This window comes from Crocodylus siamensis, chromosome 5 (genome assembly GCF_052110815.1).
Source record: "Crocodylus siamensis isolate JL-2025a chromosome 5, ASM5211081v1, whole genome shotgun sequence".
NCBI classification, from domain to species: Eukaryota; Metazoa; Chordata; order Crocodylia; family Crocodylidae; genus Crocodylus; species Crocodylus siamensis.
Window position 1 is genome coordinate 154,894,415 of NC_143399.1, and position 17,847 is coordinate 154,912,261.

The window sequence follows — 17,847 nt, forward strand, 5'->3', positions numbered from 1 at the left end:
CCTTGGGTCTCACTGCCAGGGGACAGGCAGGCATAGCCAGAGGAGCCATGAGAGAAGCTGCAGCCACCCGGCTGTACCTGCCTCTCCCTGGCCAATCAAAATCTCCAAATCCTTCTGGATCTCTTCCAAATTGATTCAGAGGCTTCAGATTTGATTTGGACCTTTTAATGGGTCTTCCAATTCAATTCGACGACTCAACCACTGAATCAGGCCGAATCTTCTCTGAACCGAATCAGCAACTGAAGCTTTGCACAGCTCTACAGTTAACATATACTAGGACTTTTGTGATAGCTTATTTACTGAATATTGGGAAGGAATTTAGTTGTATAGCTCATTTGTGGAACAGTTATTAAAAGTCCTTCTGTAATTAAGGATTGATATGACACCTCGTTTGATTAACTGCACTAGGTTAGAATCCTGATTTTGACTGCAACAAGAGCTTCAGACAGGTGTTTGTTGTTTGATGCTGCTACTTTGTTCTATTAAATCATTCTCAAATCTATTTCAGTGAGTTAATCAATGGACAAACATATTTTGATTTTTCTGAAACGTTATATTCCTGTTTTTGTGGTCCTAGTTTCCTCCTCTATGTCCTTCAGTACTGAAAGCTGCAAGCATGCAGAAAGCATGACTCAAACTGTCAAAATTCACAATAGTTTGAAAACAGAGATTAATACAATTTTTTTTATCTGCCTTCTAATATTTAAAGTACTTATAGTCTATACCTTCCACAACATGCATGATCATTTCAGATTCCAAACTTAACTACATAAATACAAAAATGCACACTTTCCTCATAGTGCTAAGGATTCTGCTTAACCTTCATCTTTAACAAACTCAGGGAACTGGTGGGTAGGATCCTCTGGGAGGAAAGTCTGAGGAGAAAAGGAGTTCAGGAGACCTGGCTGTACTTTAAAGGAAGCTTTCTTAAGGGTGCAGGAGCTAAACTGAAGCAACACTCTCTCAAATAAGTTGGAACTCAAAAGAAGAATCCTATAAAAATGTAAACTTGGTCATACTACTAGGAAAAAGTAGCACATGGATATGCAAGGAGAAAATTAAGAAGGCCAAAGCACAGTTTGAAATGCAGCTGACAAGGGACATAAAGGGTATTCAGTACATAGGGATTTCAATGTAAGTATGTGAAAAGAGGAAAACCAGAAAAACCATAGGTCCTTAAGGAACGTAGAAAGCAATCTAGTGAAGGATCATGAAAAAAGGCTGAAGTATTTAATTTCTTCTTTACTTTGGTCTTCAAAATAGAGGCAGCAAGTTGGTAGTGGCAGATAGGATGCATCCAAGTGTCCTGAAAGAACTGGTAAGAGAATTTCAGAGCCACTGGCTACCTGACCTCCACAAGTTCTGATAAAGTTCTAGTTGACTTGAAATGGGCAAATACAGTGCCCTCTTTAAGAAACAAGAGGTCCAAAGAATTACAGACCAGTCTGACCTGTATACCTGAAAAGTTCATGGAGCAGGGTCCTCAAGGAATCCATTGCAAAGCACCTAGAGGAGAACAAAGGTGATCAGGAAAAGTCAGCATCATCTTATTGACATGACCATTCTACCTGTTGCTGGCTTTCTGGCCCTCATGCCTCCAACATACGAGTGTGGTGAGATTCGCTTCATCATCATGGTCATCATGGTCCAGAGGAGGGCCACCTGCATGATCCGGGGACTACAGGGCAGACCCTACATTGAAAGACTGCGGGACCTAAATCTGTTCAGCCTTCACAAGAGAAGGCTGAGGGGGGACCTGGTGACTGTCTATAAACTCACTAGCAGGGACCAGAAGGGTTTAGGGGAGACACTGTTTCCCCTAGCGCCCCCTGGCATGACAAGGAACAATGGACACAAATTATGAGAGAGTAGGTTTAGATTAGACATCCACAAGAACTACTTCACAGTTAGGGCGGCTAGGAGCTGGAACCAACTTCCAAGGGAAGTGGTGCTGGCTCCTACCCTGGAGATCTTTAAGAGGCTTGATGACTACCTGGCTGGACTCATTTGAGTCCAGTCTTTTCTCCCACCCGGGGGAGGGTGGGGGAGGGGTCAGGGTCGGACTTGAAGATCTACAAGGTCCCTTCCGACCCTACTTCTATGATTCTGTGATCATCAACATGGATTCATCAAGAGCAAGTCACGCCTGATCAACCTGTATGATAAGGTAACAGGCTCTGTGGATGGGGGAGAGCAAAATATATAATATACCTTGACTTTTAGCAATGCTTTTGATGCCATCTTTCACAGCATTCTCATTAACAAGCTAAGGAAACACAGACCTGAACAAAGGTGCCCGTGGGCCAGATGGGCAGTGCTTGGTTTAACTGTGGACCGGATGGTGGTTTTGATTCAGTGCCCAAGGCTGGCACATCTAGCCATGAGAAGGGGGGTGGGGGGGAGTAGGCCCAGCTCCACTGGGGAGAAGACAGTATGGCCTGGCCCTGCAAAGGAAAAAGGGGTGCGACCCAGCCATAACTTGGCCGCACAAGGAGAAGGCGGCATGGCTTGGCCCTAGCCTAGCTCTGCAGTAGAAAAGGGAGAGTAGCCCACCATCACAGGGTGGCCTTAGATGGCAGCAGAGGACATTTAGGTTGGAGACTGGGAGAAACTTTGAGCTATGAGAGTGTTCTAACATTGGAACAGGCTACCTAAAGAAATGTGCAAACTCCATCTTTGGAAGTTTTCAAAAGCAGGTCTGACAGACTTGGCTGGGATGTTTTAGTCAGAGATGAACCTGCATTGAGTAGAGGGTTGGCCTAGATGACCTTGTGAGGTCTCTCCCAGCACTGCTTTCCTATGATCCTCTAACCTCTTAGAATGAGAGCTGTGGGCTTTCTACTTCATCCTCTACTTTTGTCATCTGTCAGCATCTTACCAAACTCTTCCTACCCTTCCAATGTTCCAATCACGTTCTCCTTCTACCCTCCTTCAGCCTCCACTTCTACTACATACTATATTTTCTTGCATATAAAACATGCCTCAAAATAAAATATACCTTATATTTGAAAGGCAGAATGAAGGGGGAAAAGAGTAAGTAGCTAAATAGTAGTTTTATTCCCCAAAGAACAATGCCAATTTTAAATTTCACTTGTGCCTGGTAAGGCAAAAACTGTTCTTACTCTGTTTTGCACATATACACACTACCGTTTCCAGCAGCTGTTTTTTTAAAGCAGATAGGTAATGTGTGCAATAAAATATGGTATTCCATTTCCACATTTGTTACTGCTTAAATGCTCTCTCTTTTATCCTCCCTCTTATTGCAACTTAAACCTTCCTTCCTGCAAACTACTATCCCCTCTGTTTTGTTAAAGTAGTATTCAGAGAACAAACAACTTCTCTGGAATCATATTTTAGTTCCATTATACACAATGGAAAATAGGGATCATCTTAACTTCATCCTCAGTTGCCAAAGCTACAAAGAAATAAAACCACAATCATAAGCCTTCTTTTGGAGTTTGACAAACTACCTTTACAAATACTATTAAGTATGATTATTAGGAGAGGCTAAAGAAAGTGATGGAAACCTAGTATTCCTATGGGGCAGACATAAGGTTGTGAGTTGTGGCCAGTATGAATTAATCGCCATGCTAAAGAGCATGGCTGAATGAAGAACTCATGTACTCTTAGGTGGCTTAGGAGAGTCAATCCCAGCATCTTCAAAAAAAAAATCTTTGTCTATTGATTTCTTAATTAGTTTGTTTATACACATGCTCTGGGAGTGGGGCGGAGCTGGGGGTGCTTTAATTAGAGTGGCTCCAAGAGGCTCTCATGTCAGCATCCCCATGCTTGAAAATGATGGCAGGGGTGCTTTAACTAAAGCTTGTCTAATGAGCTTTAGTTAAGAGCACCCCGCCACCATTTTTAAGCACAAGCTTAGTTAAAATGCCACTGCTGCCATTTTTAAGTGCAGGGATGCTGATATATGAGACATTGGAGTCTGCTGGATCACGACAATTACTTTGATTTTTAAACAGGGATGTGCACTGTACAAGACGGATACAGACCTGGCAGGAAACACAGTTCATTAAAAAAAAATCTATCATCAATTGTACACACAAACTCTTCTCTGAGTTATATTTAATTCTGTTTTTACAGGATGCTGTTTTAAATATATGTCAGCAATGTTTTAAATATATATATCAGCAACAAAAGATCACACTACCAAGGCCAACTTTCTACGAGGACCCAATTGAAAGATTTCAGTAAAAACTTAAAAGGTAAATCAAATAAAGCTATATAAGAAAACCCCGAAGACCCAAGATGCACCTTTAGGTAATATTTCATACCAACTTTTTGAAAAAAAATGTCCCTGGATTTATAGTTCATTTTGAAGTACAACCCTAAATCTGTTAGCAAATATCCTATAATACAGAGAGATGAAATGGAGCCTGCAATGAATTCAAAGAGGCTTCCTCAAATGATGCAGTACTCTGGCCTGAAAAGAAATACCCAGGAAGTGGTTTGTGCTGTACCCAGGATATAAAAATGACCTACCTTTGCAGTACCTCTTAACAGGGCAAAACCAGAAAGGAAAACAGGATTTTTCACAGCATGCTCTTTCTACTAACAACAATGCCCATCTGGCACCTATGACACTTTGAAATCCTGTTGAAGCTAGTGGGCTGCATTTTTGCTTGGTAAAAAATTTAGCTCATAGTAATAACATGGAGTTCAAGCTACAGAGAATGGGAGAAGGCTCAAAGAAAAAAAAAGAGCTTTGAACTGTTGCATAAGCACAGAGTGCAGCCTCAGCAACTGCCAAACTTACCCAGTATCCCCAGCTTCCTCATTTTGTTCCAAAAATGGTTCCCTTCTAAAGAAAATTCAAAAGATTACCATGCCTTAATCATAATGAGAGGACACAAAATTGAGTTAGAGAGAGACAACTGTTGTACACATTTTTGGAGGCAACTAGCTGTGAATGATGGCTAAAAAAAGAAGGTATGTTCACATGCAAGATAATGGAACTTACTTTCAACAATCGCCATCTATATAAATCAGGGGGAAACTTGTAAGTTGCTTGTTCTGGAGTCATTTGGGAATGGGTATTTCTGAACTTGGTTAAAAACAGAGACAAAAAACCCACCACAACGTTGGTGGAATTATTTGAAATACTAATTCCACTACACAACAGATGTTCTTGGATATCATAGCCAATGTAAGTCTATAAATAGGCTATGAAGCTTATATTCAGAGAGCAGGTATTTTAGAATTCTTAACTCACTTCTACCGATGGCAAATCACTTCCACTGTATAACAGGTAAATGGAGCCACATATCCTGCTGTGCTGGTGGGACCACCCAACATTCTTGAAGTGGTTTATCCGATTTGTATCCTTTAACTGTGGGGCCAACCCAGCCCCTTGTGCAACTTAAAAAAAGTGTAGAAGAAATTCCATTTGGAATTATATTTTATATTGGACAAAGTAGTCAGTGTTAGAAAGGAAGCATATTAAGCCATACACACACAGGGGATAGAATGAAAGTATGAACATTTATCTTTAACATCCTAATTAGCTGAAGGTTTGCATTGTCTATTCATTTATATTTCCCTATACTACAGTGATGAGGATCTCATTCATCTCAACAAACAATCGAAACAGTAAAGAACAATCATTAGCTGTAAATGGCTAACAAACAACAGATATTCCAGTACCACTCTCAAGAAGTTTTCTTCTGAAAATGTTGTAACATAGGATTAACAACAGGTTGGTGGATCTACTCCTCTTAATTTTAATGGTGATACACCTTGCCTACAGTTAATAGGTTTGCCTAGTATGCATATAACTCTATTCAAAGGAAACTAATGAGAACTGAGATGAAAAGCATCTAATCAAATATGAAGATATAGTCAATTAACAACGCAGATTTTAGGTAGGTATCAGAGAAAAGAGCCTGCTCTATATTTTACACAAAATTTGTCAAGTCAATCAACTTTTCTGTATTTGTTTCTTCATCTGCAAAATGGGTATAAAACTACTTTATGTCCATCACAGGACTGCTGGGCCATTTAACAATAAAATACTTAAAGCTCTTTGCAAGAAGACTTTGCAGAAATAAAAAAATCCATCATATTTTACCAACCCAACATCATTTTTGGTGTTAAAGTTACCAATCTAATTTTTCTTACAGAAACAATCTTTCTGTTCATCTGAAACATAGTTAAAACATTTTATTTTTATTTTCCGCTCTCACTTTAAAATAATTGCAACTTTTGTTTTAGGACTAAAGTTTTTCTTTTCCTCCAGTCATATATGTTCTTTGTGCCAAGGCATAACTATAACTTCTGTTCCCAAGAGCTGAATAGGCATGATAGAATTCATGTTGAATTGGAATCTGCTGTTTTAATTCCCTGCTGGGAGTCTGCCAGTTGGGGAACGCTGACCAGCAAGTACAGGTCTTAATTACATGAATCCAGAAACCGCTGCCAATGTTTCTCCATTGAGAAGCATTTGCTTTCTACTGTCCTTCTTGATGAGTAAATTATCATTTAAACATAATTTATTACTGCTTCATATTATAAGTAATTAAATGAAGAATCATTTTAAACTCGGGAATTTTAATAGGTTACTTGCAAAATGTTATTGCAGGCAACTTGTACATGATTTTAGTTCCAAATCTACCAAAATTATACAAAGCAGCATTGTAAAAATATCAAATGAATGCCTTAGAGGCTTTTCTGGCAGAATTAATTTCTGAATTCTAGAATGTGGGCAACTTTTCTGTTTTTATTTTTTATTTTTCCCAGTTTTTTAGAAAAAAATTTACAAGTGAAATATTACTACAAAACTTTTTATAAGGAATTTTTGCAAAACATTTACATTTTTACCATCAACTATTTCTCTGTTTCAAAATCATTTTGTAGATTTAATACCCTATGCTGCACATCAATTTATGCAGGATGACAATTTAGTGACATGCATAAAAAAACACCACAAGGCATTAAAATGAGGACTTAAATACAAATATTGTTGCAATAAAACAGTTATAAAATTGAAAAATAGGACCTAAACATCATGCTTACCTAAGTTGGACAAATTAACTTTTTCTCCTAGATTACACACTTTTATTACTGCTCTCGTGAAAGAATGTGATAAATAATGACTTAACACCAATTTCTAACGTAATCGGCAACACATACACAAACCTAACCAAAGAAGTATACTGTAAGGGGAAAAGAACCCAAAAAAACCCTATTCTAACACTGGAGTTCTACCATGATAAATACACTTTGCACTGATAATTACAATAAAAGCAAAATTTTATAACGGTGGCAAAGGGAATGAACAGTGAAATGCCATTAAACAAGATACTACTGCACATCTGTGCCCTATTACTTACAACAGCTATATCCCACTGAGTCAAATAAAGGACATTGAAATTTACGATCCTTCTAAGACAGAAAAGTGGACTCAGAATGGTATGCAGAACAGACTGTCAAAGTGTTTCTAATTCCAGCGGTAAAATGTGCACCTGCTAGCACAAGTTAATGTACTTTAGATGCTATGAAGCCAACCAGATTTAGATTTTGATACATTTGTAATAGGGACCCATAGTAGATTAAAAATGACTTCAGTTTCTATCTGCATACATAAGTATGCATGGAAAAATTAAATATGAAATGGTCGGGCAGAAAGCTCATACCTTCAGTTTACAAAAATTGTTAACTTCTAGGAAACATGATTATAACATTAGGAAAGGTTCTTTGCATAAAGAAATTCATAGCACTGATTGTGAAGCATAATGATAAAATATATATTTGACGTTTCAATTCCTATAAAACAAAATTAACAATTAGCACTACCTAATGTTCACCTGTATTAAACGTGACATGTAATTGATTCTGATGTTTGAAATCCAGACACATCAGTTAAGTATTTTAAATAAAATATACAAAAAGAATGTACAAAACCCAACTAAAATTTAAAGACTTTGTTACAAGTCTACAAAAGCTTTAAGAAATTTGAAGTTTATAACCACAGTGTAAAATTGTTTTTCTTTAAATCTCAAAGCTTTTTACATAAACTGAAGGTATAAAAAGACCTTCAGCTTATTATTTCGCTACAAAGGGCTGGCCTAAAGTGTACACAGTGTAAACAATGCTTGGTATTTCTCTTCCTTCAAAAATACATGAAACACCACAAGATTGATAAAGTATTCAGATGAGAACTATTTGTTTTCTGAGGGAACACAAAAGGTATCTGTTACAGATGTCATACAAACAGTTACCAAATAAAGCATCTTTAAATATGCAGGAAAAGTTATCCTTCTTGCACTGTACTTCCTTTTAGTTACATCAAAAATATTTTGGTGTATACATTAAAAAAAAAGTTGGTCATGTGATACTCTTTCCAAATACTAAATTTGTAAAATATTACATTTATGCTTATGGTTACTAATCCAAAATCCTGAGCATGAAATATTTGGCCATCTTTCCTCTTTATTTGCTCTAACATTTTCACACATAAAATGCACAGGTGTATTATTTCTTCTACATTTATGTTTTACTAACTCAACAGATCTGAAAAGGTTATTCTATTGTTTAAATTAATTGCTGTGTGACAAAAAGATAACTACACTCCCTGCCTTAGTCTCTCCCTCAAGTTTGCCTTCTGGTTAAAGGCTCAAACATACTAGTTACATCAGAAAAGATTTGGTGGGTGATATATATTTCTTCCCAACCTATCCATCTATCATTGGAAAAAAATAAATAAAAGGCGACTAATTTTTTAGGGGGAAAAGAAAAAGAATAGATTTACTTACAATTGTTTTTTGGTTAAAATGTGATAATTGATCCTTTTCTTTGGCTATTAAGTCAAAGTATAAAGAATTCAGCACATTAACCATAATATAACCACTAATATTTACAGGAGGAAGAAACTGAAGAATGAGTTAAAACACTCAATTCTTTGCCTAACTTATTTCCAAGTACTTTAATAAAAAATTAAATATGTAAAATTATGAACCTTTGACACTAAGTTAACTAAGGGTCAGAAATGATGCTTTAACATACAAGGAATACTAAAATCTGATACACAATTGCCATATTCTATTATCCTACATAGAGATAATTTTGGTAAAATCTTATGTTAATATATTTCTATGGTTTCATCTTTTCTACTGTTTACATTATTTCTAAATAATCTTTAACTCTCCAAAAGAGCAATGCGAGTTCACTGATTGTCATTAATGCACACTACCATAATGTAGTGGTCAAAATCATCTGAGGTGCTCCTCAGATGCACTTGGCAACATATCTGTCGGCTGTTGTTTGAATAATTTCTGAACTTGAGAAAAGACGGCCAAAATCAACTTACATGTTACAGACCTAAGCAAACAAATAAAATCTTTCCATTACCAATCAATTTGTATGCAGTTTTGTTGTGCCTGATGGGAAAGGACATTCCCATGAAAGTATCATAAATTCAGATTAAAAACCAAGTGCCTTCAAAATGGCAATAATCCTAACCAAGAACCACCCTGTTTCATATTGATATTTTTTGTCTTTATAAACACATTAAACACACAATGCTAAAATAGAGGGGGGAATTTCATTTAAAATCATTACATGATATACAACCATATAACTAAAAAAGTACAGTTACAGTATAGAAGTAATATTTCCCCATCTGTTTGTCCAGTATGTCAATTTGCGCTGTTTGTATTTTTGAAAATTTTGTCTTGTTGCACCAGTGTACACTTCTCATGCTGACCCTCCAATTTGGAATACTTACAGAAGTCAAGACTGAAAACATGATTTTTCCTGCTCTGTAATCCACTTTACCAGCCCACTTCCATATCTTGAAAGGTATGTAAACTTAAGTGCAGCACTAGGTGTCTCTATAAATGCTCTTTTCAGAATTCTTCCATACTTGTAGAAACATTAGGCGTTGCTGGGTTTGAATCTTGAGAAATGGCTGCAACTGCAACTATTCTTGGGGAGCCAAGGACCTCAGTAACTGAAGAGTCCAGTTCTCCTGAGGTAACAATAGCAAGAGCTGTTCCACCACCTTTCTTGTTCTGATGAGTTTTGACGTGTTTGGAGAGATGGTCACTTCGCATAAACCTTTTAGAACACTCTGGACACTCAAATCTCTTTTCACCTGATTTAGAAAAAGAACAAAAATAAGTAAAAAAAGAATATTCAAAGTGTTTAATTTCTTTTACTTACTCAAACATTTTTTTCCATTCAACATTTTAAAAAATATATGTTGTGTACATCATAAATTGTAACATGGATGACAGTGGTCAATCTAGCCCAGTATTCTGTCTCTGAGACTTGCAAGTAGCAGGTGTTTTAGAGGAAGAGTACATGAGCTGGGCATGTCTGGAGTGATTCATCCCATCATACCTTCCCTAGCATCAACCATCATTGGTTTAGGGATATCAGAAGATACATATGCGATTGTACCAGTCTTTCATGAAGTTGTCTAATCCATTAAGATTCACAGCGTTCCCTTAATCATATAAAGACATTTCTAGACTGATTTAGGATGAGGATGGAATATAGGTCTCTTCTCTGGGCTCATGTCCTGGTCAGCTATTACTGAAGGCTGTTATGATACTTAGTATGTGGAAAATCATCCAATTTTCTATTCTGAGCTCAATCACCCCCCCACTACAAAAAAACCCCAAACAAATCCAACCCCCCCCCACACAAAAAACCCCAGTCAGTCTTCTTCAGAGAATGGCAGGAAAAACCAGGTGAAGCAATTTGTGGGCATCCACTCTTTTCAAGGTTTAAACAACTCCAAATGGAGTAAGGATTTTCTTTAACTCAGAAAATAGCTCAAAAATTTTAGGTCATAGATGCTAGCTAATCATAACCTAAAGTTAATCTTTGTGTAAACAGAGTAACAACTTGAGATCTGCTTAGGTTCTACACTACAGCCTCCTGTACAGGGGAAAACCAATATGCATAAATTTAAAAATGATATGACATCTTAAAATACTCTGTACTATTTCAAATACAAAAATTCAGCACATACAAAATAATTATTTTCTTTAAAATTACCATTCATCTTTAACTATGACCATTATCCAACCACTATACCAAACAGACAGTAGACCAACCTGTGTGGGTTCTTCTATGTCTCTGAAGCTCATCGCTCCTTGTAAATCTTTTTCCACAAAACATCCAATTGCATACAAATGGTCTTTCTCCAGTATGCCAACGAAGGTGTGCCCGGAGATGAGAGGTTTTCCCATAAACTTTTCCACATCCTTCAATATGGCAGATATGTTGTTTCTTTTTTCCTGGTTCATTGCTACCCCTAACAAGATCAAAAGTCAGAGTTAGCTGCTTTTTCTCTAAAATATCATCAGTTCACTGAAGAAGAATACAAAATGCAAATTATGTGGATTATAATCTTCATGCTGAATAGAAGATCAGTGAGGACTTGTTTTATTTATGTACAGACTTAAAAGTATGACAATACAAGGAAAAAAAAGAACAAGGCTCCAATAAGGCATCTAAAAATTATCAATAAACTGATTTACCTTCCTTCTCCTTCCCTACAATTAGGACATGAACAGGCCACTCTTCTTAACCGCTTGCCTGGTTGCACTTCCTGGTCAGACGCTTGTTGAGCTTGCTGCAACTGCACTTGTGTGATCTGATCGGGACTAACAGCACCAATTGCTGCATTAGCAATGCCTCCTACTGCTACAGTTACAGGTGCTATTGTAGCTTGCTGTACTTTCACTCCTCCATCTTGTCCTTGATGCTGACCTGTAAAATAGTAATAATAAAACATCCTTGTAATTTTTGCTGGTCATTTCAGCAGGGCCACAGAATTACATGAATATTTCATACAAAAAAGCAAATGTTTACTGAAGGTTGGAAGAATATTAAAACTAATACTAAACCCAGTCAAGTTTACCCATATGGTCTTGATATACTGCAACAGACCCATATACCAGTGGAGATGGGCCTGAGAAGTATATGGCCCTAACAGGAAATAGTAAGTGGTTGTATTGCTATTTGCTATCTCTAAGCAGGGTGTCAAACATATGGCCCACAGAAATGTTCCATCCAGAACTCCAGTTCTGGAAGTTAGGGGGTGTGATCTGCCACAGTATTTGGGTCATGACCACAATGGACATGGCCATTGGTGGTCATCCCTGGATTCTCACTACTGCCTGCCTCCAGACTTGTGCTGCCACCCAAACATGGCTTTGCACTGCAACCACGGTGAATGTAGCTCCACAGCACTTGCTGCTGGCATAAAAGATCTGGCCTGAGAGAAGCCCCTTGGTTCGGATCTGGTCTAAAATAAATTTGACATCCCTGCTCTAGAGAGAAGAGATACACATCTAGAAGGTAAGAAACAAAATATTATACAGGCATATGTTTGCAAACTTTCAATGCATTTTCCTAGAATAAATTCAGAAAGTATTTTCCATTTTTAAACTAACAGCCATTGTTTTTAAAAGCTATTTTAGAAGATAAATATAGACTGGTTACTGACCTTACAGGAATCATGGTTCTTCAAAAGGCTGTAGCCAGTGTGGATCCTACTGCAGGTGCATATATAGCACATGCACAAGACCAAATATTTTTATATCTGAGCTGTTCATGTGCCCTGTGCCTCCTCATGCTCAAGCAGGAAAGCATAAGAAACCCAACCTACCAAAGATGCATCTCTCAAAGTCCATTATGCTAGAGACTCTGAAAAGCGAGGATGGGAAGTGGATAATGGGACCCACTTGACTATATCAGATTATATCACCACAAAGATCTGCATCTAGTACGTGCAGATCCCACTACAGATGAGAGGCTACAGCTGGCCTCAGAGATACTCTTAAATCTTAATCAAACCAAAATTGTAGTACTCTCACTCCAAATCCGGTATCAAAGCCAGGCCAGTGAGTTACTGTATTTGTTACCTTACAAATACCAGTTATTAGCAGCTTCTGATGATTTCAACTGGCAGACAGAATATGCTCAACTAACCAGGTGACAAACAGTGAAAACATGAGGAATCCACTTTACAAGCCTTTGTGATGAGAATGCTTAGCCTCTTGATGTTCAAGAAAGAAACTAGAAGACAGACTGAAGGACTCAATCCCAGCATGGTAATACAGCACAACTTGAGATGTCCAAGTTATGTCATTCTTTTTTTGCAGAATAGTGTCATTCATAATCTGATGGATTGATAAAACTACCTACTTCATCACTACTTTTTCTGTGAAATGATGTATATGGCAGGGCAGTTTAGCTCTTGGATCTTGATCACTCTTTGTGCTGACAGGATGCCAACTATGAAGACTGATCTTGAAACTGGAGTAAAGCACATTTCATTTAGGATTCACAGGGTAGTTCCACGAGCCACAGGAAAATGACATTAAGATCTCAGATTGAAGTCAGGTCTCCAATGAGGAGAGAGACATGAGGAAGTACCGTTGTAAGAAAACTGAATGCAATTTAAATTGTTTGATATCTAGATACAGCTGCCAGGTGAACTCTAAATGCCATTCCTGCCTGCCTGTATTTTTGGAATCACAGGCTTCACTGGATTTGTATAGTTTTGGATTGACCTTTCTAATACAAGTGCAGAAGAGTAGATAAAGTAGGTCTTTTCAGTAGACATTTTCCTGTGCTGTAGTAAAAAAAAAATCTTGTATCTGTTACAAGAATTTCTTCAAGTACTGCTCATCCAGGACATCATGTGTCTGTGGATTTGGATATATTCCTTGTTCTGAGAAACCCATATTTTCTCACATACAACTTGCCCTGGAATAAGATATGCGCCTTATCAATAAAATGCAGAACAAAATGAAAAAAAGATCTGTTCTTGTAGTAAATAGCTATGGAGTCAAGGCTGCTCACTGGTCTGCTCTCTGTGGATCATGTGCAGACTTAATTTTGCCCAGAGAAGCTTAAGCAGCACACCATACTTATAACACACCCCCCAATTTCCAGCAGCTGATTTTAGGGAAAAAAGGTGTCTGTGATGTATGTGAGAAAATAGAGTACTTTGTCTGGAAAGGAATATGAGGATGTCTAGACATCTGCTGAGGTCCAGAACTAAAAAACCATCTGAAATTTAGACAGTTTTTACTGCTAGACCTTATCTAAATCAATAAGGGACCAACATGATGATGATACCCTTGTCCCACCTCAGCTAGATTCTTATGTCATATATACTCAGAAATGTAAGTGGGAAAGCATGCAAGAGATCAAGATGCTTGAAAGAAAATGGTTTCATGAATATTTCACTGTTGGAATATCAGAAGTAGAATATATTTTTACAGTGACCACTCATTGTTAGTTACATTTCAGCTGTGGATGACACAGATCTATCAATCGTTAACCTCTGAAAGTCTGTAGGATGACTGCCCATGGGTATCCCTCCCCCCAAAACCCCCCAGCCAAACAAACAAACAAACAACCCCCCCCCCCAAAAAAAAAGCAAAACACCTCCGTGGCTCCCAGAGAAAACGATCAGATACCTCCTTACCTAGTAAGAGTGCAGTCACCAATATAGTGTCCATTAAGATTTCTACTACCAAGTTCCTTAGAACAGACAGGAATGCTATACAGATCTGTAATTCCAGATCACCTCAAGGTCACGTGTCATGCATTTGGAAGGCAATTCAGATGGGCACTCTATCTGGTCTCTGCTCATCTTTAAATGTCTAGCTACCACATACATTCTTGCAAGACTTAACACAGGATAGCGATAAATCTATTCACGAGGCTAGAATAGGATATAAACCATCTTCAGACATAGTTGTTATAATGGCTTCCAATAAAACTAGGCAAGCTGCATCACATGTACATACACAAGCGAGCACATGTTCTAGCAATCCCAGGCACAGTATATTACCATAGTAAGTCTTTTCCCTTCGTACAAGGCTAAGGACAGAAGTTACACATAAACTGGTTCAAGTCAGGCTTTTAGCTTGAGCCACTGCAGGCATGTGGCTGCATTTCCTGAATCAAAGGTAAATGTCTGTTCACTTCTGTTTCAATTTAATCTGTGCAGTTTAGACTAACCTGCAAAGACTGAATTGATTCAGTCTTGGGCTTTTTGACTGTCTGTACTTCGTCCAAGTGACTAAAATGACGTGAACCTGTCCTCCAGCAAGCAGACTATATTGACTTAGAGAATAGAGGTTCTACCCTAATCCTTCTCAACATATGAACAGATGTTACATTCCTCTCAGGAGGAAGTTTTTTTCCATGGAATCTTACAGATGTACATATCTACTGTTCCACTTCTAAAGTTGCTGGATATAAAGTACTAAGACTTTCTCCTGGGACATCCTCTTACATCTGAGGGTCTGATGGTTCATTCAAGGGAAGTCTGCATGCTACATAGCCCAGCCTGGTCCTCGCTGTGGCAGAGGGGAGTGGTATGGGACGCAGCCCTGCCTTCTCAGGAGGTTGACAGCAGGCAGGATAGCATCAATTGACAGACCAGATACAGCCCATGAGCCTTACTTTGCCCACCCTTGGTCTAGCTTCATCCTCTTCTTAACCACCCATCAAGTAGATGAAGACTGCCTTCTCTTCTCCAAACTAAATAAACCCAGTTCCCTCAGGTCTCTCCTTAGAAGTCATGTGCCCCAGCCTCCTAACCATTTTCGTTGCCCTCTGCTGGACTCTCAATTTGTCTACATCCTTTTTCTAGTGAGGGGCCCATAACTGGGTACTGTATGTCAGATGTGGCTCACCAGTGCCAAACAGAGAGAAATAATTATTTCCCTTGACCTGCTGGCAACACTCCTACCAGTGCAGCCCAGTATGCCATTAGCCTTCTTGGCAACAAGGGCAAACTGCTGGCCCATATTGAGCTTATTGTCTGCTTACACCTTCCCCCCACCCCAAGTCCTTTTCTGCAGAGCTGTTGCTTAGCCAGTCTGTCCCCAGCCTGTACCCATGAATGGGACCATTTCATCTTAACTGCAAGACTTAGCACTTGTTCTTACTGAGCTTCATGAGATTTATTTTGGTCCAATGCTCCAATTTGTCTAGCTCTCCGAATCCTAGCCCTACTCTCCAGCACATCTACTACTCCCCCAGCTTAGTGTCAGCTTTAAACTTTCTGAGGGCGTATTCCATCCCATCTTCCAGATCATTGATGAAGGCATTGAACAAAACCGGCCCCAGGACTGACTCTTGGGGCACTCCACTTGATACCGGCTGCCAACTAGATATTGAGCCATTGAGTACTACCCTTTGAGCCTGATGATCCAGCCAGTTTTCTATCCACCTTACAGTCCATGCTTCCTCAGTCTTCCTGGCTAGAATGTTGTGGGAGAGTGTATCAAAAGACTTGCTCAAGTCAAGGTACACCACATCCACTGCTCTCCCAGCATCCAGCAAGCCAGTCATTTAGTAATAAAAGGCAATCAGGTTGGTCAGGTATGACTTGCTCTTGGTGAGTCCATGTTAATTGTTCCTAATCACCACTACCTCCTCGAAGTGCTGAGAAATGGATTCCTTGAGGACCTGCTCCATGATTTTTTCAGGGACTGAGATAAGGCTGACCAGTCTGTAGTTCCCTAGACCCTCCTTCTTCCCTTTCTTAAAAGGCAGAACTATATTTGCTCCTTTCCAATCATGTAGGACCTCACCATGAGTTTTCAAAGACAACAGTCAGCAACTCTGCAATCACATTGGCCAGATGTGATTGGCCAATATACCCTTGGGTATATTGCATTTGGTCCCATAGACCTGTACATTTCTAGCTTTTATAAATAGTCCCTAATCTAGTCCCCAAACTTTGCTGCCCAGTGCAGTAGTCTAGGAGCTGACCTTGCCTGTAAAGACCAAGGTAAAAAAGGCACCGAGTACTTCAGCCTTTTTCTCATCATCTGTTTCTAGGCTTCCTCCCCCATTCAGTAAGGGACCCACACTTCCCCTGATCTTCTTGTTACTGACATACTTTTAGAAACCCTTCATGTCCCTTGCTAACTGAAATTCCAATTGCACTTTGGCCTTCCTGATTTTATCCCTGCATGCCTAAGCAACACTCTTATATTCCTCCCTAGTTTTGTCCAAGTTCCCACTTCTTGCTGCATTGGCATTAATCTTACACAGTGGCTTATGCTTTCACTCTCTAGGTTTAACAATCCCTCATTTCTAGGGAAATGAATATGCCAGGGCCATAACCAGAAAAACAAACAACTGCGATTTTTCTGGAGATGACCAATCTCTCAAATCTCAAGGGTTATCTTGAAATTGTTGACTACCAGCGTTTGTAGCTTTACACCATGATCTCAATCTTCTAGGTTCCATGGAATATGGAATCTCATAAGAAAAGGTATCAGAGAAAGATCTCTCTTCTTCCCAAATAGAGGTAACTGTCTCCTCAAGGCTTACAAAGTGAAAGCCAGTTACATTAGCAAAACTGACATACAGAGAAAGACAGAAATATCTTTCTAATGTGCCATCAATGGATTGGGTATTGTTGGTGCTCACAGATGTCTCAGTGCTGTGTGTAGAGCTAATACTGTTTATGTCTGTTCCCCCAATTCCTGGGATCAGTATTAGTGGAGGTGCCTTTAATACTGAGCTCTGTACTGATGAAATCTGCTACTTTACATCCTGGACCTTCCCATCAGTCTTTAAGGCCATGCGAGACACAGAAGACTTGTCCTCTGATGCTGTATTTGAAGATACCATGCTCCTCAATGATGACCTCTTTGGCACCTTGCTTGGAGGTGTTGAAGGTGTCAGCTTTAATACTAAAGGGCCTGATTGTTTCAACTCCTTTACCAGTGCTGGTGTTAATGCCAGTCTTGGTTACTATTTTTTTTTCTTGATGCTGACTTCTGCATGTATACATTTGGTGTTCCCAGCCTCCTTTATGGAACAGTGAACAGCAAAGGCTCA

General features: G+C 38.8%; 1 protein-coding gene across 2 annotated transcripts in view; it reads right to left on the reverse strand.

Moving 5' to 3' along the window:
• Nucleotides 1-6,159: 6,159 nt before the first annotated feature.
• The window catches only part of SP4 (Sp4 transcription factor), a 37,878-nt gene continuing 26,190 nt past the window's right edge, over nucleotides 6,160-17,847 (reverse strand). For both annotated transcript variants that reach the window (XM_090046796.1, XM_090046797.1), the window contains exons 4-6: nucleotides 11,502-11,733; nucleotides 11,076-11,275; nucleotides 6,160-10,105 (exon numbers count right to left, since the gene is read on the reverse strand). In XM_090046796.1, the coding sequence (XP_089902922.1) occupies nucleotides 9,858-10,105; nucleotides 11,076-11,275; nucleotides 11,502-11,733 (680 nt within the window). In that variant the 3' untranslated portion in view covers nucleotides 6,160-9,857. The remainder of the gene's footprint in view (nucleotides 10,106-11,075; nucleotides 11,276-11,501; nucleotides 11,734-17,847) is intronic.